Source organism: Podarcis cretensis (assembly GCF_951804945.1).
Source record: "Podarcis cretensis genome assembly, chromosome: 13".
Taxonomy (NCBI): domain Eukaryota; kingdom Metazoa; phylum Chordata; class Lepidosauria; order Squamata; family Lacertidae; genus Podarcis; species Podarcis cretensis.
Window position 1 is genome coordinate 34,448,676 of NC_137182.1, and position 21,784 is coordinate 34,470,459.

At 39.9% G+C, this 21,784-nt stretch overlaps 1 protein-coding gene across 1 annotated transcript; it reads right to left on the reverse strand.

The window, feature by feature from the left end:
• Positions 1-1,278: 1,278 nt before the first annotated feature.
• On the reverse strand, positions 1,279-5,378 carry LOC307201606 (vomeronasal type-2 receptor 26-like; the record flags this gene model as incomplete). The annotated part of the gene is made up of 4 exons (XM_079950885.1): positions 1,279-2,180; positions 3,291-3,417; positions 4,278-4,505; positions 4,662-5,378. 4 exons carry the CDS (start codon positions 5,376-5,378, stop codon positions 1,279-1,281), a joined length of 1,974 nt encoding a protein of 657 aa, XP_079807011.1.
• Between the last annotated feature and the right edge of the window lie 16,406 nt (positions 5,379-21,784).

Consider the following 21,784-nt stretch of genomic DNA (forward strand, 5'->3'; position numbering starts at 1 on the left):
TGAGAATAGGTGTGATATCAACTGGTTCTTGGCTTTCTACCTTTGGAACTTCCTGGGACTTGCTTATTTCACAGAGTTTTGTGAAATCCAGGTCTTGGGGTCAACAACTGATATCTCTGGGAGACTCATACCACCCCATGACTTTTTCTTACTTGTTTTTAGGGGGTGGGAGTCAGTGTGACCTAGCCCAGGAATAACTATGGCAGTCCTGCAGTCCTGATGACAGTGTTACAGAAAATGTAAGGAAGGGATGTTTGATTCTTTGTGTGTGTGAAAGATTCATTCATTCCAGAAACAGAGAAGAAGACTCAAGAAGAAGCAGAAAGCTGAGGTTGTTTTGACTATATAAGGACATTGTCCATGGGAACTGTTCTTTGGATGTGTGCAGTTTCTACAGGAAAGACTTATAACACCGTTCTGTGTAACTTGTTCTCCTTGCTTGCAACTTACAGTGGAGAGGGAGAGGCTTGGACTGTGGCTGTGGTAAATGTTATATATATTTGCTACTAATGATGCTTTTATAGCCTGTTAAGTAAATTCTACATTTGACCTAATTCTTACGGTGTCCATGAGGGTTTATTGCCTTCTGTGTGTAACTACAATTCTATAGGCTTGTGGGATTGCTAGATGCTTTGTTCTGTCCTTTCTGGGCTCTTTTAGGGCTGTTTTTGCCAATTAACAAGTCATTTCTGAGTTTGGCACGATGTGCATGTGTGCAGTCATGCATCAATTGGATGTGTGTAAATGGGGAGTTGTCTGTACTGCAAAACACAAGAAGGCTGATGGCTTTGAAACAGAATTCACAAGAACCCGTGAAAGCAATGGGTCAGCTATTTCAAGAAAACCACAGCAAGAAAAAAATGACTGCCCTTATGTACCTCTTATATCATACAATGTATTCTACTACCTAAACTGGCATTGTATAAAAAGATTTGCTTTCTAGTACCATAGCAAGGAATGCATTGGAATCTGGATTTCAAAGAAGGACTCCTTTTTAAACACAACATTTCTCAGGGAGTGCTCATCAGGTGTGTTCAGTTTAGAACAAAGACCAAGTAATTACAGAATATGTTCATACACAGAAATGGAAGACATTTTTAAAGAAAGATATGTTTTATTTCCAAAACAGTAATTTCTTCCTTCCTTCCTGTCACATTGCAAATGTGTGCGAATTTCAAATCTTCCTAAATGGCTATAAGGCAATTTGTCTCCATGATTATAGTTGCACTCAAAGCTTAGAAGAGACCATAACCCTAATAAATGTAGAGGGGTTTTTTCCTAGCTCTTTCTTTTAATAAGCTTATCTTTTTTGTTCAGGTCTGGTCTCAGTATAATAATGTAGCATTTGGGGAAAAAGATACAACCCAACAGGCCAACACTGGAGGCTAAGATGGAGAAGATCTCCACAGCTACCATGTATTTCCCCTTCGTGCTCAAGTAGGTTGGAACAAAGGATAACCAAACACTGCAAAACACCAGCAAGCTGAAAGTGATAGACTTCGCTTCATTGAAACTGTCAGGTAATTTTCTGGCCTGGAAAGCCACAGTGAAGCTCACAAAAGCCAGGAAGCTCATATAACCCAGGACACAATAAAACATAGTCACAGACCCCTCGTTACATTCCAGTACAATTTCTTCAGTCACTGACTTCATGTCAACATCAGGGAAAGGGGGAGACATAGCCAGCCATACAATACAAATGCCTGCTTGTACAATGGAACAGAAAAGAACAATGGAGTTGGCCACTCTTTTTCCTACCCATCTTCTCATGCTGTTTCCTGGCCTGGTGGCCATGAAAGCCAGAACCACTGTGATAGTTTTTGCTAACACAGAAGACACAGCTGCTGAGAAGACCATGCCAAAGGCCACCTGACGAAGGAGACACATCACCTTCTCAGGTCGACCAATGAAGAGAAATGCAGAAAGGAAGCAAAGCATCAGGGAGATAAGGAGAGTGTAGGTGAGGTTCCGGTTGTTGGCTTTGACAATGGGGGTGTTGTGGTGCCTTATAAAGGTTGCCATCACTAGAGCTGTGATTGTGGAAAATAAAAGCACACAAATGACTAAGCTTATCCCCAAAGGTTCCCCATAAGACAGGAAGGTTACTTCTTTGGGAATGCACTGAGTTTGTTCTTTATCTGAATAATGATCTTCTTGACAGGCAGTACAGGAACCTGCATCTGTGGAAATAAGAATATTTTAAAAGCTGGTTTACATATAAAGGTACCCCTGCCCAGACAGGCCAGTCGTGTCCGACTCTAGGGTTGTGCACCCATCTCACTTAAGAGGCCGGGGGCCAGCAGTGTCCGGAGACACTTCCAGGTCACGTGGCCAGCGTGACGAAGCTGCTCTGGTGAGCCGGCACCAGCGCAGCACACGGAAACGCCATTTACCTTCCCACAGGAGCGGTACCTATTTATCTACTTGCACTTTGACGTGCTTTCGAACTGCTAGGTGGGTTTACATATAGTCATCTGCAAATGCCAATATGTTTTCTACATCTACTACAGACCATATGGTGGTCACATGGAGATAACGGTGTGGGTCTCCCATTAGAAACAAAATACAGCTCTCGGTGTTAATGCCAGTCTCTAAAGGCAAATAGATTGTGGTAACCCATATCTTGGAATCAATGCCACTCCCAGGATGGATTTTATAGGTAGCAGAGTTGGGCATGAAAGGAAGCTGGACACAGAAGCCCACCTACTACAAATCAATGTCTGCTTCAGCCACAGATACTTGTCTACAGCTAGTGTGCACAGGAAGTGGCATATCTTAGAGGTGGAGTGCAACATCCAGTCGATGTCATCTCCAGACATGGCTGTGAATTATTCCTTTTTGGAATATGTATTTATTTATTTATTAAATTTGTATACTGCCCTTCATCTAAAGACCACAGGGAAGTTCACAACATTAAAATACCGAATGAAAACACATAATAAAGCAAAAAGCAAAAAAAAAACCGATAATCCCTCACGCAACACATTTAATGCTACTGGGTGGAGAAGTGTTGTGACAATGGACCCCTAATGACAGTTATTGCAAACTACTTTGACGAAGAAGAAATTTGAAGAATTATTATTTTACACTTAACTGGATATTGTGTGTGTGTGTGTGAGAGAGAGAGAGAGAGAGAGAAAGTGAGTGAGAGAGAGAGAGATACATGCATGTATGTATAACCATTGCAAAACTCCAGTCACTTATTTGAACTTGGGAATTAGTAACCAGCAAACTCCTGAGTGAACAGGAAGATATTAAGCAACTATACACCACTAGTAGTGCTTGATTACCGATCTGAGGTGAAACCTTCCCCTTTGGACATGGAACACAATCATAGCAACAAAAAGGGATCCCTTCCTTCTTTTTCTTCTGATGACCAGGATGGCATTTATCATTACAGAGAGAAAGGGGCATTACCTGTCAAAGAGATATAAAGCAGTAGTACTTGAAAAATGCATTTTAAGATTGAACCAATGTGCAGTTGCCTCCCAGAGCATGACAAGATCACTCTCATATCAACTGTTTTGAATTCAAAAACATTTTATATTTTCAATCCTCTCATTCCTATTTCCCCTCCAACATGTATTCCATATGGTTCAATTACCTTGCATATATGTAAATTATCTGCCCTTTGTTTGTTTGTTTTGTTTTTTTTTCTGTTTTCCTTTTTCATATTAAATTGTAATATTGAGAAGCTTAATAAAAATTATTACAAAAAGTGGTATTGTTTCAGAAGTGGGAGCTGGAGCAAAAATATGGCAGTTCAAGTGCTCACTGGGGCACATAATCACCAAACAGCTACAGAAATAATTGCACTGGCCGCCACTTAGCTTCAAGGCTAAGTTCAAGGTGCTGGTTTTGGTATATAAAATCCTAAATAGCCTGGGACCATGGCACCTGAAAGATCACTCTCGCTCCGTTAAAAATCAGTGTGCAGAACTGATCTTCTGACAAGGTATCTATCAGAGTGCACGGTATTGTGTCAAGGTTGTGGCAATGACACTCACCCTTTGCAATGGTCTCCCCTTGAATATTAGACAGGTGCCATCTCCATTATCTTTTCTGTGGTTACTGAAGATCTATCTATATCAACAAGCATTTTAAGCCTTGAGATCTTTTCCCAGTCTGCATCCAGATTGGAACTGTTTTTTTAAATGTTTTGAATATGTTGCATTGTTTTATCACTTGTTGTTTGGTGCCCTGCCTCCTTTTGGAAGAAGGTCACGATACAAATTTAATTAAACAAACAGACAAATAAAGAAATAGTAACATCCTACCTGATTAAAGCTTCTGGGCCATGTAATGGCCGCTACATCAATACTGAAATCCTTGCCTTCCAGAGCCCAAGGATTCATCCTTCCAACTTTCACTCTAACAAATGAGTTATTTGGGAAGGTAATTACATTTGTAATATCAAACCCCATTGTAAATTCTCCATTCTCATTCAAAACCATTGTTTCTCCAACACCATTCTTCAATGTGATATTCCTCAGAATTGGATGGAGCTAGGAGAAATGACCAAAAAAATGGCAATTTTAAAAGAGTAGCAAGGCAATGTTTTACTCAGACTCTGGATGTCAGGAACATCACTTAGGTATAAAAATATATCATGCATTCATTTTATTCATTGTAGTTCAACAGAGTCTTTCAATGTCCATTACCTGCCATGCTGGCACATTGTTATATTCCAGATTCTTTCTGCCTACCAGTACTCTGGATTTGGATCTGGATGAGTACATGGCATGTACAGAATTTGCCAGAGCATAAACAGCAGTGTAGATACTGTAGCTATGACCAGTCATGCTCATTTCAAAGAAAGGCCCAGGGAGGCTCTCCAGACTCTCTTCCCCAGTGCAGATTTCTGCATCAACTTCATTAGAATCATAATTTGAAAATGAACAGCCAAATACTTGCTCCCAGAATAGTTGGATGAAACCATCCCCCTTGACTAAATGAGGCCTTAAGTTTCGAAGAAACATTTGGAAACCCGATACCTCCTCTGAGTGAGTTGTGAAGCTTAAGGCACCATGGAAGGCTTCTATACTCCAATCCTTATGAATGGGCACTGCAGCAACATCCAATTGTGATGCCATGATCCACACTTTACCAAATGCTTTCTCATAGTCAGTTTCACCTTCATGCAGCAAACCCCTCAGACTTAACATGGTCCTGGTTTCTCCATAGACAACAATAGCATTTGCATTACTCTCCATAACATTTTGAAATGTTTTGTTCCACCTTTCTTGCAAATGAAACAAGTCATCAAAAAAGAATATTATGGCAATTTTCTCTATGAAGGCAGGGCAGATGTCATTTTTAGAAAGCACTGGTAGGAAGTTCTGCAAAAATAATTCTCCAGTTTCATCATCCATGACCATTAGACCGACCCAAGTCCATCTAAAATGCAGGAGTAGCTGGACAATCCCTCTGTACTGATGGATATCATTTGGAACCATTTGGTAAAAAGAAAGAGAATGGATTTGACCCCTCATCGTGGGGACAAAATCACCATAGCTGAACTAAAAAGGCAAGCAGACAGACATATCCCTAATTAATGTCCCTAATTATTTTATGGATTTTTGTTTGTTTTATTTTTATTCACAGTGAAGCTTCTAGTGAAATTGAATATGCTCTGCTTCCTGGATATAGTTGAGGAATAATTTATGCATTTGTAAACTTCAGACTTCACCATTGTACAGTTCTTAATATGGGCCTACTGCTGAAGACAACTTAGAAGCTTTGAGTAGTGCTTAATGCTTCTGTGCTTCTAGTGTATGTGGGAAGATATTAACTGTCAGGAATGAGCCAGCTCCTAGTGAAACTTTACAGCCTGCTTCAGAACAGAGAGAGTTAGATTTGCAGCAGGCTGAACAACGGCCAGTGCAACTCCCATGGACTTTGGAATGCCGGTTACCAACGGAACGACTGAGAGCAGGCTGCAACACTGCCAAAGCTCTCCAGAAGATCAATTAGGCGCAAACAGAGACAGAGAGAGTCTCCCGGAAAAGAAAGAGGTTGGAGATGAGCCAATTTCTCAGAGGAATCAGCGAATGGGAGGGCTGTTAGACAAGAAGCAAAACAAGAGAAGCGAGGTTCATAGGTTTCTTCTGTCAACATCAGAAGCAGTCTTCAGAAGGGTCATCTTGAGTAATGATGCTGGAGACTTTGTTTGTGATATCCAAAGTTATCTGTTGATTTTTTTTGGAATAAATCCTCCTTTTAATTATCTACGCTTACTGTGTTATCAAGCTGGGAACCTGGACTCCTGACATTAGCATATATGTATAATTTGTTCCCAACTGCATTGGCTGCCTGTATGCCTTCAGATTGAATTAACAACCTGGGCTCCATTTATCTCAGAGCTGCCACACCTTGGACCATATTAGCTTCACTTACCATATTGCTGTGGGAATAGAATTATGGGCCTCCACATCAATTTCCGCAAAACTGTATAACCATTTCCTCTTTTAGCAACATAATTCTGCATGTCTTGTGGGCCTTGTACCATGGTGTGAGAGAGTTAAATTGCACACCATCTCCCTAGCTTTAGGACTAGCTAGTAAATTGATTTGAGTTGAATTTGTCTTAATTAGCTCCAATGCTTTCTCCCATTCCAAATATGGATAAAGGGAATAAATGCCCATCATCCTGTGATATAGTCCTTATCCTGCTGAACTGTGCTGACTGTGTGAATATACACTCATATAAAAACCCACACGCCAGGAAGGCAAAAAAGAAAAAAGAAAAAAAGAAAGAAAGAAAAGAAAATTGCGACATTACTCTGAAACTCCATGGCCACATTTTACCTGTGGTAGCTTGTAGATGTTCAAAATGGAAGCCAAATGGCGGGAGGTTTCAGAACCCAGTCCCCCAATGACTGCCATGAGTTTGTTCTGAAGGTCACACTTATAATTGGGGATGAAGCTATGCTGTGCGGAAAAAAAATCCATTGCAATCTGATAGAATCTCCTTGGATTAAAGTAGCTCTCAGAGATGTGGAATCCCAATGAGACATTGGGCAAGATGTGGGGCTGTTCATTTATCTCATTTATAGCAAATGCCAAAGCCAGGACATGCTGGTAATTCTTTGTCACGAAACTGCAACAAAAGTTAGAAAATGTTTCACAGGGATATCCAACAAATGATGAAAATCTTTATTAGCTTTCCTGCACCTTCAATATCTTAATTAGTGCATACAACTCTGTAAATCATTACTCTTGCAAGCTTTACTGTTTCTGGTTTGGTTTTTGTGTGTGAATAATATTGTTTTTTGTTAATTAACTGATGTGTTATAAATAACTTCTTTATATTTTATATTAGTTTGTAAGTTGCCTTTCTTTTTTTATAAGGTAAAACAAATTATAAAGTTATTAGAAAAAGGAATGAGTGCTGAGAGCTGTACAGACTTTCACAATCACACAGACTGCTAAGTGACAAGAGACTGTTGCAAATTGCTGTGAATTCCAACATTTTCTTTAAGAAGTTCCATCACAAACCATGCGCCCCCCCGACCCGCGAAGGAGCCTTTTTAAAGGCTGCGGAGCGGGTGACGGGTGTGGTGTGGTGCTGTGAGTCCAATGCTTCCCCTGCCCAGCGAAGCCGCATGCCATTCGGCGGAGAGCAACGACTTCTTCTTTGAAAATTTCGGATTTGGACCAAAAGGAACAACCCGTGAGTAAATTGATTGGACTTAAAAGGGAAATTTGATCTTTGAATTTGGAGCGAGCGGGGGGAGTGCAAAAAGGAAGTCCCCCCCTGTTGTAGATGGCTCAACGCAAGGATTTGACAACTAAGATCGAGAGATGAACTTGTTTACCTGAAAAAAAAATTTAACTTCACGAAGGGAAATTGCAATAATTGTGCTGGAGGAGAAGACTGATTTGTGGGAACTAAAGTGCAACCCCCCCGGGAACCGGGAACGATCCGCTATGAGAGACTGGTGAAGAGACACAGAAACTTTGACAGCTGTCAAAGTAGCTGTCAAAGCAGGAAAATAAAAGAGAACTTTGTTACGATGGCTTTGCTGGTTAGATTTGTTACAATTTGGACATAAATTATTGGAAATAAAGGCAACAAGTTATTTGACTTTTGGGTCTGATTTTGAAAGAAATTAAGTTACCATATTCCCTCTAGAGGGAGGCTGGGACATTGCAACAGTAGCAGCAAGTGGAAAAATACTATGAATTTGAGCAGGATTTGTTATCTCTTGGGAAAGCTGCAAAAACGAAGCATTATTTTGTCTACAGAGGTTTCTATGCTAAAGGAGACAATGGATTTATCTATTGAAGAAAGGAAGGGACTGGACGCAAGTTATGTTCCTGAATAACAAAAGCCTCTGTGGAGAACAAGAAGTTTCTGAATTAGAAGGTTTCTGCAGCAGAACAGGAAAAAGCAACCTGAGGAATAAGAGCTGGACCAAATTTGAAGCCGGAGTATTTGGAACATCCAGACTTTAAAAGGACCAAGAAATAGAATTTAAGTTAGACTCTTAAACATAGAGGTCTGGATGGAAGAACAATGACTTTTTCTGAGAGTTTTTTCGAGATTGGACTTTCTGAAATTAAAAGCTATCAAAAGACGGCAAAGTGGAGTTGAGATATAGACGTGGATACACCAGGCTGGCAGTAGACAATGGGTGAACTTTGGGGATTGGAACCAGGGAATGGGGGGGGGAGAGAGATTTGGAATCCAAAGGCTGTAAAATTATATATTATTTCTTTCTTTTCTTTTTTCATGTCTGTTGTTTGAAAATAGGGGAATTCGTGGAATGGAAATGGGGTCGATCTTAGGGAATTATATAAAATATAAGGAGAAATGGTTCATTAAGATAAATAAGATAAATTAATTTGGAATAAATGGGTTATTTAAAATTACAAATAAGGTTTTAAAATTTGGGGTAAGAATTTGTGGAATCAATTTAAGGGAAATGGAATACAAGAGCGGGGGGGGGGGGAGTCCGGGAAAGATGCCACTGAAACCAAGTGTAAATCATATCTGTTTTTTCTTCCTTTCTTGCTATCTTTCCTTTTTATTCTGGAAAATTTTTAATAAATATTATTAAAAAAAAAAAAAGAAGTTCCATCACAAACCAAACTGTACAGTCCTCCTTCAAAATACCACTTTGCCATCCTTAATTAAATTCATTTTATTAAGCACCTTAGTGCTTGGTTACTATTCCACTTCAAGAATGAACTTTTTTTAAAAATACACTGACGTATTTGAATGTTTCCATATGTCTCTTCATGCTCAGTGGATTTTTTTAACTGCTTGGGGATCACTTTTGATACTTTTATGCCTAGAAATGTGCACTTGGGGAGATGTTTAGTATGATTAATTACTTTTATATGCTTTTAAATATTTCTGTATTTACCATGTGAGTCACCTTGCAACCTTAAATTATAAAGCGATGCAGAACAATAATAGCTGATAGGAAGGAAGTATGAACTGACAAAATCACCAGAGGTCATGCTGATTATTGAAGACAAGTATGTATTAAGGAAGGGCAGAGAAGGATTCTCAGAATTTCTATCTAAAGGGTGTGTATAATGGAAATCTGCCTCCTGAAAGTATGGTACCACGGTGAGTGACAGTGTCTCGTTCCAGTGAACAAAAATAACATCACAGAGGAGGGCATCTGGATACAATGCAAAAAGTGGCTTGAAATCTTGAAATATTTATATCCTTTGATTATTAAGTGATACATCAAACTAAAATGGTAAAGGGTTTCACACTGGAATCTTTCCTTATAAAGCAAATGCACCAGAGATGGAAAGTAAACAACAGAAATACAATCATAAGCCAAGGGCATATTGGTACAGTGCACAAGACGATGACACAATAATTTAGGAATATTGAAAACAAAAACGGTGGTCATACTAGAAACAAAGTTGTTGGTGTTTTTTTTTTTGGGAGAAAAGAAACAGAAAAGTTCAGATAGAAAAGGAAGTCAGAGAGAATTAATAAAGTCATGAAGAAATGTTTGTGTGATGTGCACACTGGGATATACCGAGGCCTACTATAGAATAATGATCGTTTGTTTAATCAACTAAGACTGTCTTTGCATACATACCTGGAAATAAGCCTGACTGAATTTAGTGAGATTTACTCCCAAGTAATTATGCATAGGATTAAAGTGAGATCTTTAAACAGTTAATAATATATGTAACTGAAACAAAATAGGTTCTTACTAGGGAATTTCAAAGTTAGGAGAAGGATAGTCAGTGAAGGAATATTGATCCAAATATATCATCATCTGAGAAGAAATCCCACCAATCATGAGTTCACCTGTCTTATAATATTTATGATCAGTAGAGATGGGGTCACGGAGGACACATTTAGCAGCCTGGTCCTGAAACCCAGTGTGGAGTACCTGCAACAACAAGAGTAGTACTTCAAAGAACACCATCCTAATTACTGTAATTCCTCTCTCAATGTAGATCACAGATTTCCACCTATATCCATAGCAATAAATTTTATTTTTTTGTTATAGCAACCTGTCTCTGAATACCAATGACCCATGTGTTGCAAGATTTAAAGCTAAGCTCCTCCCTTCAAAATGAAGAAACCGTTACTAGAGTCATGGAACACACTCTCCAGTTCTCAATGACAAAACATGGAATATATATAAAGTTCTTTTGATTGTGTGTTGTTATGATGCAGCTTTCTGGAATCCTTACAAGGACTTGGTAAGAAAGCAAATTACACAGCATATTATTCTTGGAACCCACAGGGCCTTGATGAGAAAGTATATAATTGAGTGGTACAAGATCTGTAATTAATATCCTCCAGAGGAACTGGAACTTTAATGGCATCAAAACTAAAAAAGTTACTACTGAGAGAAACATGTTGACTGAAGTAGTGAAAACTGTAATGTGTTCCAAGTTTGTTGAAATGACAGTTGAAGAACAACATCTTTGTCATGACACTATGAAGTTATAGAGAAATGGCATGCTTAGAAGGGTAATAGTTAATCTACAACTGAATGCTTCCTTGATCATTCATTTTCCTATCTATCTGTATCTAATGTGACACTGTGCATGAATACACAACCTTGTTGTGTGGAAAGGGAAGTATCCAACTTCCCTTTGATGAGATGAAAAGGATCTCTGACCTTGTAGCCACTAGAAATAACGCATCCATGATCACAGGATAGCTGATTGCTCTGATTGTATGGCTCAGTTTTAGTTACCGGTATGTGCCAACGTTCATGATTGTTTGAAGAGTGGTAGGAATTAGCATGCAGTTTGGGGCATGTGGTTCTTACCTGTCCATCCTTGAAGCTTCCAGACTGTGGTAGCGGAAGAGAAGGTCATTTCCTCCTTTGCTGAACATCACAGTCCTGACCCTAATTGCCCATTCCATGCCTGCTATTTAAATCTCAAATACAGACACGTTTAATATTCCATGTAATATGTAGAAGGAATGGGTGATCTAGCATGTGAGGGAAAGATCATACTGAGGATGAGGAATAATTCCAGATTTCAATTTTGAAAGTGTACTGATGTTAAGAATAAGGAGAAGGGGACAGCAGCAGAGTCACTGAGAAGACTCAGGGAAAGAGTTTTAAGAAACCACCAAGGGTGTCTAAATGGAAGAGATTTCCTCTTTATTTCCAATAGAAAGACACATGGGGGAGAGACTCTAATCTTTGATTCTTAATCTAGAGGGACATTATGCAATGGAAATAGGGCCAGAGACAAAAGCAGACAGATTAGTCTAGGTTTGAGCCATGTCACTCACAAACGTCTTCAAAGCAAGGCCCAGTCCATCTTTTTCCACATTAAACTGCATATTTTTTTAAAAAAAAACAACTGCATGAATTCTACTACTAAGCTATTTAAAATTTTATAACATGGGCAAACTGCCTTTAAACAAACTTTCTTCTACTTTTTTTAAAAAAGCAATATGTTATTCAAATAGCTGCACATAGCATGGATGCTGTCATGCTTTGAAACTCACAAATTAAAAAGTGTCATTCGAAATTCAAAAGTGTCCCTAGATGTGATGGGTTCTTGCATTCCAACAAAATTTATTTCCCTTTGATTCCATAAAATGTGATGGTACAACTTGCATTGTTATTATACACAACGATTTGTTCAAAGGCACACTTTGACCAGGTCATAGAATAGTTGCAGTTATGATATAAGATAAAGACTCTGATCATATTTGCACATAAATTGAACAGGTCCAGATTGAGTGAGTTTAAGATGAATATCGAGCAATGATCCTAGCCAGAGGGAGAAGGTTTGAAAGAAACAAATGCATTCTTCTTTTCTTTTCTTTTCTTTTCTTTTCTTTTCTTTTCTTTTCTTTTCTTTTCTTTTCTTTTCTTTCTCTTCTTGGGATTTTTAATTGTTATATAGCCAGAAAATAATACAGAATGTTAATCAAACATGCCATGTGATATATCATCCTCCCCCCTTATAATATATCAGTGGTATAGGTTAATAAATATTGTAATCTTTATATTTCCACTTAATGCCATCTAATCAAGACCAGAATATCTGTATTGCACTCTCGTAATAGTCTGTATAATACCCTGGGAACAGAAACAAGTATAATAGGGTTGGCTTTGGTAGCATGACATCCATATTTCTTAATTCACTGGTGAAACTTGTCATCCAGCCCTCCTTCATCTGTGTATGCAATAAAATGCCACCAAATGGCATAAAAGCAGTTGATCTCATAGACCCTTTCAATGAGTTGTTTTGTCTATTATTGCCAATTTCCATACATTACTACACCATAAATCTAAAATTAAGCTAGGCAGCTTTCTCTGTGTCTAAGCTATAGACAATAATGCTGCAAATATATATGTCCTTTGTTTTAACATTTTCATTTTGACCTTCAAATAGTGTTATTTTAATCTGCACCTCAAATATTTTTATTGATTATTGTTGTATTTGTCATTTCTGTATATTCCATTTCCCCAAATAACTGCATTATTTCTAAACAGGAACGTTCTTCCTCCCTGCCATGTTTCAAAGTGTGTACATTTCATTTTTACTAGAAGGCAACAAAGCAGCTTTCTGTACACAACTGTAAAGACCAGAAAACAATTAAGAATGAGATTTTCTAACTGTTTCTCTTAATAAGATGCTCTCTTTTGTTTAGTTCTGGCCTTATAACAATAATGTAGCATTTGGGGGAAAAGATGAAGCCTACCAACCCAGCAGTGGAGGACAAAATAGGAAAGATCTCCACAGCCACCATGTATTTTCCCTTGGTGCTCAGGTAGGTTGGGATGAAGGATAACCAAACACTACAAAACACCAGCATGCTGAAGGTGATAGACTTGGCTTCATTAAAACTGTCTGGTAACTTCCTGGCCTGAAGTGGATGTAGCCTACCTTGATTTCAGCAAGGCATTTGACAAGGTGCCCTATGATATTCTTGTAAAGAAGCTGGTAAAATGCGGACTTGACTATGCTACCACTCAGTGGATTTGTAACTGGCTGACTGACCGAACCCAAAGGGTGCTCATCAATGGTTCCTCTTCATCCTGGAGAAGAGTGACTAGTGGGGTGCCACAGGGTTCTGTCTTGGGCCCGGTCTTATTCAACATCTTTATCAACGACTTGGATGATGGACTCAAGGGCATCCTGATCAAATTTGCAGATGACACCAAACTGGGAGGGGTGACTAACACCCCAGAGGACAGGATCACACTTCAAAACGACCTTGACAGATTAGAGAACTGGGCCAAAACAAACAAGATGAATTTTAACAGGGAGAAATGTAAAGTATTGCACTTGGGCAAAAAAAATGAGAGGCACAAATACAAGATGGGTGACACCTGGCTTGAAAGCAGTACATGTGAAAAGGATCTAGGAGTCTTGGTTGACCACAAACTTGACATGAGCCAACAGTGTGACGCGGCAGCTAAAAAAGCCAATGCAATTCTGGGCTGCATCAATAGGAGTATAGCATCTAGATCAAGGGAAGTAATAGTGCCACTGTATTCTGCTCTGGTCAGACCTCACCTGGAGTACTGTGTCCAGTTCTGGGCACCACAGTTCAAGAAGGACACTGAGAAACTGGAACGTGTCCAGAGGAGGACAACCAAAATGGTCAAAGGCCTGGAAACGATGCCTTATGAGGAACGGCTAAGGGAGCTGGGCATGTTTAGCCTAGAGCAGAGGAGGTTAAGGGGTGATATGATAGCCATGTTCAAATATATAAAAGGATGTCACATAGAGGAGGGAGAAATGTTGTTTTCTGCTGCTCCAGAGAAGCGGACACGGAGCAATGGTTCCAAACTACAAGAAGATTCCACCTAAACATTAGGAAGAACTTCCTGACAGTAAGAGCTGTTTGACAGTGGAATTTGCTGCCAAGGAGTGTGGTGGAGTCTCCTTCTTTGGAGGTCTTTAAGCAGAGGCTTGACAACCATATGTCAGGAGTGCTCTGATGGTGTTTCCTGCTTGGCAGGGGGTTGGACTCGATGGCCCTTGTGGTGTCTTCCAACTCTATGATTCTATGATTCTATGAAAAGCCACAGTGAAGCTCAAAAAAGCCAGGAAGCCCATATAACCCAAGACACAATAAAACATAATCACAGACCCATCATTACATTCAAGTACAATTTCTTCAGCCACTGCTGTCATGTCAACATCTGTGAAAGGGGGAGAGGTCAATAGCTAGACAGTACAAATGCCTGCTTGAATAAAGGAGCAGGTGAGAACAATGGAGTTGGTCACTCTTTTCCCCATCCATCTTCTCATGCTGCTTCCTGGTTTCATGGCCATGAAAGCCAGAACCACTGTAATGGTTTTTGCTAGCACACAAGACACAGCCACTGAAAATATCATGACAAATGCAACCTGATGGAAGAGACACATTAGCTTCTTGGGTCTGCCAATGAACAGAAATGCACAAAGGAAGCAAAGCAGGAGAGAGCTGAGGAGAACATAGGTGAGATCCCTGTTGTTGGCTTTGACAATGAGAGTGTTGTCTTCCAGGGGCAGGGTGTGAGTCACATGACCCACACAAAATTGCGGCCCTGAAAGACAGACTTGGGGGGGGGCACGATCTCACACAGCATCCCAAAATGTGTTTTTTTGGGGTGGCAGCTCCCTTTCACAAAGCCCTTTTTACCAGGGTAAGATTGCAGTACCCAGAATGGCTGCCATGCTTTCTGTCACACAAAAATGGAATGTCCTGGTTTTTCCAGGACAGTTAATGGGTATGAAATATATAAAGTTTTACAAGCAGGGTGGTCCCCCCCAGCTCTGTTAATTCATTTGCATAAAACTTTGAATTCTTACTATGTAAACAAAATATATTATTTTTGCAAAAATTCAAATGACTTGAGATATTTATTCTTCATCTGCATTTCAACATAAGCAATACTAGAAATTCAGTATTATTCAATGCTATATGTAAGTAAGCCATGCTTTTGCATAACAAAGACAAGAGCAAACATTCCCCAGAAAAGCTTCCCCTACATCCACACCCAAATACGTATTGCTTCACTTTTTGATTTTGAGTTTTGGGTGGCCTCAATTATCCACTAGGTCGTTTAAGGATCCACTTATAATTTAGATAATAATGATGTTTGGTGGTGACAAACATGTTTTCTTCATCTATGCCATAAATAAATTATAATTTGAACATTCTAATTGCAATGTACATTCTAATGTACAGACAAGATCCCATGCGATTTCTCATGCAGCAAGATCTATTCTCCTGGCTCCATGTCATGACATGAGTATAGTAAGCATCCATTCATATTAGACTGATGTACTCCAGCATACTAAAAAGACAATTTGAAAACAAGGAATACAGTGCATTGAGAAGAAGCTTCCACTGAGATGCTGTTATTAGTCATTTTGCTTCTACTGCCTCATAACGTATGCAAGAGTAGTGCTGCAAAATGCAAAATCAATGATCCCATCCCTATTCTTCACAAATATTTTCAACAAGGTGACCTCATTATCGGTGGCATTACTCCTCTAGTCTTCAGACCTGCTGAACCAGTAAGCTTCATAAAAGATCCTCTTATTTCTTCAGACGCTGATCTTGTGTAAGTAATGGGCAATAAAGAATCATAGAATCATAGAGTTGTAGAGATGTAAGGGACCCTGGAGGTTGTCTAGTATAACACCCTGCAGTGCAGGTGGCTAAACTGGGACAGATGGCCATCCAAGATCTAAGAGTCTACCACCTTCCAAGGGACTCCATTCCACTGTCAAACAGCTCTTATCATCAGAAAGTTATTCCTGAAATTTAGTCAATATCTCCTTTCTTGTAACTTGAAGCCATTGGTTAGGCTCCTACACTTTGGAGGGTGGGTGTTAAATTGCCAGTGCTTTAGTGTGATTTTGCTTTGCATTGTTTTTGTTAGTGTGTTTCGTCTTAATTGGTGGAGTTATTTGTGGAAGCAAGTTTCCCTGATGTAGCACATTTCACAAAGCTTTTCCTACCACTATTTATTCATTTATAAATTAATGCTATTTAGTTAAAATACTTCAGTTCAACTTATAGTAAAATAAAACAACCAAATCTTAAAATGACAGATGGAAAAAAACAACCAAATAACAAAGCAAGCATTTCTTAAGTCTGGGGGGTTGGAAGGTGACCTCTTATTACTTAGTTGCACTCTCTTGGAAGAGGCAGATCTGTAGCTTGGTGCCAATGCTGTCACTGGAGACTGTCGAGTTCAGTATCTAAGAGTGTCTATTTCCGGCTCTGCTTGGTTTACCATCTGTATCCCCTTTTTAAAAGAGCTGACTTGCTTGCTGTTGTCCATGCTTGGGTAACTTCCAGACTAGATTATTGCAATGCACTCTATATGGGGTTGCCCTTGAAGATGATTCAGAAACTTAAAATGACCCAAAATTCAGCCACTAGGTTGTGGTTCCATTTAGACTGCTTGAAGCCTGTATTTTAAAACAGTAGCATTGGCTGTCATTTTGTTTCAAGACCTAATGCAAAGTGCTCACATTAGCATTAGCCCTAATTGACTTAGGACCCAAATATCTAAAAGAGGATCTGTTTGCCTACAAACTCACTTAGATCAGCAAAGTGGATCCTTTTGGTAATTATATCACCCTCAGAGTTTCAGAGTGTGGTCAGCCAGAACAGGTCATTCTTTGTTGCAACCTCTACATTGTGGATTTCTCTTAACATACAGTTCCACCTGGTCCCTTCATTATGTAGTTTTCAGCATATGCAACTCTTAACATTGGCTGTTGACTCTCCCTCTCCCTCTATTTTTCTTTCTCACACCTACCCATCCCTTCCCACTTCACATTCTTCAGGAATGCCTGCTGTTTTATCTATATATATTTTTTAAAAAAATAGTGCTTTAAGCTTAAAGATTGTGCATCACTTTGATATTTTATATGGATGAATAGAAATATTGTTCTTAATAAAAAAATTAAAATAATATATTTATAATTTTTTTGTGACCTACCCTGAAACATTTGGTGAAGAGTGGGTAATAAATTGAAACAACAACACTTCAAAAGCAAATATAAAATGCTTTTTAACTCCCATCACAGTGCATGGTACACGGCGCAGTAGTGCAAAGGCACTTACTTGAACTTGTGACACATCTGTTTACGGGGACAGAGATGGGGTGGCAAGGCTGGCATTGTGCAAATACAATGGCAGAAGAACTGGATTGGAACAGTTGGTGGTGTGGCATCATGTCAGTCTCATTGTTGCCCCACCACCACCTCGTGGGAAGCAACTCCATTTCCAAGAAGTCCGAGAAACATGTCTGTTCCACTGTGCTATCCACTACCACACAATCATAATCTAAATGCATATTCCAGTTGTATTTTGCAGTGCATGTTGACTTCTGTAATGGATGTTCTTGAGGAAGAAGAACCTATTCATAAGGATTTGTTATGTGCAGCATTTCCATCTGATATGGCATGCAATGCTTCTTGCAGGGTGCATGTTAAGAGCTACATGAACATATTGGCCTTGATATTTGCTGTGGGAGAGATCAATCAAAACCACAAGATCTTGCCAAATGTAACCTTGGGCTTTCACCTGCTTGATAACTATGGTCCAAGGTGGACATATCATGCTACAATGGAACTTTTCTCCACACAGAACAGAGTTATTCCCAACTATGAGTATGGCATCCGGAACAACTTGATATCAGTCATTGGGGATCTTTACTCAGAAACTTCCCTTCAGATGGCAAATATCTTGGGTATCTACAAAGTTCCACAGGTAGGGTGTGCAGGTACAGCATCTCTCTCTTAAGAAATCAGTCTCACTGCTTTTTTTGTTCGAGATGGGACACAAGTGTAGAAAGAGGGGGGGAAACAACTTTAAGAAAGATAAATAGTTTGAAAATTATTTCACAATTGAATGTGCAACTTAGTTCTACTAATGTTAATCATTCTTGGTTGCCACCTGCACAGGTGGCATTATGCCCCCAGGACTTTGCAGCTTCTTTTTTCCTTGGCAAAACATTGTTATTATTGCTGACCGGGGTCAGTTATAGGGAGTATACAACTCACTTATCAGAACAGCTACACACTGGCTACCAGTCTGTTTCCAGGACACAGGTTCTCAATTTGGATATGCTCCTGGATTCAGCCCTGAACGTGGATGCAGCTGGAGTGGATTTGTACAGTTAAATCTACTGTGTCAGCAATGCCTGTTCCTTGAGATGTCTAATTTGGTGACAGTGACACACCTTAATTGCATCCCGTCTGGATTATTGCAACATGCTCTATGTGGGTCTCCCTTTGAAAAGTGCTCAGAAACTTCAAATGAGTCAAAGAGCTGCAGTCAGATTTCTGACCAGGGCTGGTTATAGGGTTATATTTATGACTCCTTTGCTACAACAACTGCACTGGCTAGTGGTCTGTTTCTAGACACAATTCAAACGGCTTGTTATGATCTATAAAGCTCTACATGGCTTAGGTAAAGGTAAAGGGACCCCTGACCATTAGGTCCAGTCACAGATGACTCTGGGGTTGCGGCGCTCATCTTGCTTTAGTGGCCAAGCGAGCTGGCGTACATGTGGCCAGCATGACTAAGCCACTTCTGGCAAACCAGAGCAGTGCACGGAAACACCGTTTGCCTTCCCGCTGGAGCAGTACCTATTTATCTACTTGCATTTCGTGCTTTCGAACTGCTAGGTTGGCAAGAGCAGGGACCGAGCAATGGGAGCTCATCCCGTCGCAGGGATTCGAACCGTTGACCTTCTGATTGGCAAGCCCTAGGCTCTGTGGTTTAACCCACAGTGCCACCCGCGGCCCCACATGGCTTAGGTCCGCGGCCCCACATGGCTATTTGAAAGCCCTTATTCACTCATATGTCTGGGTTTTGAGATCTTCTGGGGAGGCCCTTCTCTTGGTCCTACTACAAGCATTCTTGGTGGGGAGGCGGGAAAGGGCCTTCTTAGTGGTTGCTCCCAGACTCTGGAACTTCCTTCTTGCTGAAACTAGACTAGTTCCCTCTTTGTTCTCCTTCCTCCAACAGGTGAAAACTTTCTTGTTGCAACAGGATTTAGGGAACTTACTTCTTTTCATGAAAGGGCTGGTGCCGTGCTGTTTTTATTGTATTTATTCGTATGCTTGAAACAGATTTTATATATGTATATAGTTTTAATTCTACTACACTTAATTGTTTTTTAATGATTTTTTCTGTTTTTATCTGTTCTTGAGTCCTAGCAGGGGGGAAAGGTGAAGTAGTAGTAGTAATAATACTAATACTAATAATGATGATGATGATAATAATAATGTCAGTATGTGCTTGCTTGCTTGTGTGTATGTGTGCGTGTATTCCTGACACACCCATCCTTTCTATAGTTCACATATGGTTTTGTACCAATGATGAACGATAAAGGCAAAGGCTTTACCTTCTACCAGATGGTTCCAAATGAGAGCTACCAGTATAAGGGAATTATACAACTACTTTTACACTTCAAGTGGATATGGGTTGGGATCCTTGCTAAAGATGATGACAGTGGTGAAACGTTTGTGCATACCATACTCGCAGAATTTCCCCTGAAAGGAATTTGTGTTGCCTTCCTAGAAAGAATCATGATATTTGTTTTCGATAGCTTGGGTGAAACGAGAAACCAGATACTGGAAATATACTATAATTCCATGAAGAGTAATGCCAATGTAGCGATTGTGTATGATGAAAGTACTTTGTTTTTGAGGGCATTGCTGTATCTACCAGAACTGGGCGCAGTGACTATGAAACCTAAAGGAAAAGTGTGGCTTATGACAGCTCAGATGGAACTCTCAGCAAACCATTATGAAAGGCAATGGGATATACAAACCATCCATGGAGCTCTGTCCTTCACCATTCACTCAAATAAAGTCAGAGGATTTCAACACTTTCTTCAAACCAGAAACAATTTCTTGACAAAGGAAGATGGTTTCATCAAGGACTTCTGGGAAAAGGCTTTTTGGTGTGAATTTCAAGATCCATTTGTTAGCCAGGAAGGTAAGGATCTCTGTACTGGTGCAGAGAAGCTGGAGAGTCTTCCTGGGACATTTTTTGAAATGAACATGATCGGTCACAGCTACAATATATACAATGCTGTCTATGCTGTGACACATGCTTTACATAATATGCAATTACACCAGGCTAGGCAAGGAGCAATGATGAATGGAAGGAGACTGAATCTTCAGCATCAACAGCCATGGCAGGTAATGGCCTAAGAACGTCAAGATGGCAAAACAACAGATCTCTCGATGCAATACCAGATTTTTTTTCACCGCTTGACTTAGACCTAAATCAGATAATCTCCAGCAATCTAATATGTCATAAAGTTTGATTCATAGCCTTCAAACTTGGTTACTGGACTGAACAATGGTAGTGACATTGGCTTTACTTTAATGATAGAGCACCTGCATTGTATACAGAGGACCCAATTTACATCCTTAGAATTTCCAATTAAAACTCCTCAACTGAAGACCTAGGAAAGACTTCTGCATTTGCCCTGTGAGATTTGCTTTGAAGAGGTAGCTAGATTACTGTGGTGGAAAGGACAATGTCAGTATGAAGGCAACTTTATACATTATCTATAAACATCCTCATGTAATTTTGATTTTCTTTCCCATTTAGCTCCACCACTTTCTGAAACATGTCTCATTTAACAACTGTGTGGGTGACGAGGTTGCGTTTAACCAGAAAGGGGAATTGATTGTTGGATTTGATATAATAAACTGGGTCATTTTTCCAAACCAGACATTCCAAAGAGTGAAAATTGGAAGTGTAGATCCCCAGGAAAATGGGTTCACAATTCATGATGATGCCATCACATGGCACAGCAGTTTTAATGAGGTAGGGACTGTTCCATTTTGAGTGCTTTCTCGAGGTATAATGTTACTTAGAATAAATGTGTGCATATGCTAGGGGGCGCATCGGAAGATGGCTGACAATAACATCTCTCTGACCCACACAAGGTAATTTGGAGGCTATGATGGGGGTAATTAGCCTCCTTAACCCCCCCCCAGGATTGTGGGGGGGACGGCCCTTGCCTGCTGTGCCCTATACCACCCCCGAATTTGTGGGGATGGGGACACTAGGCACAAAGCCCTCCTGTGGGATTTCGGCACTCCTGGATGCCATCCCTGATTCGTGCCACTAGCTGCAAGAACTTCAAAAGAAACAATTTGGACAAGGCGAATTGCACATACTTCAAGGAAGGAGGGGGAGTAAAGACTGCCGACAGAAGAGATCTCTGATAAAACAAGACAAGAATAAAATATGAGAAGATACGTCAAGATACGGTACGGTAAATGACTGATGGGGGAGGGGGGAAAAACCTTCCTTTATTTTTCTATGTAATTAAACA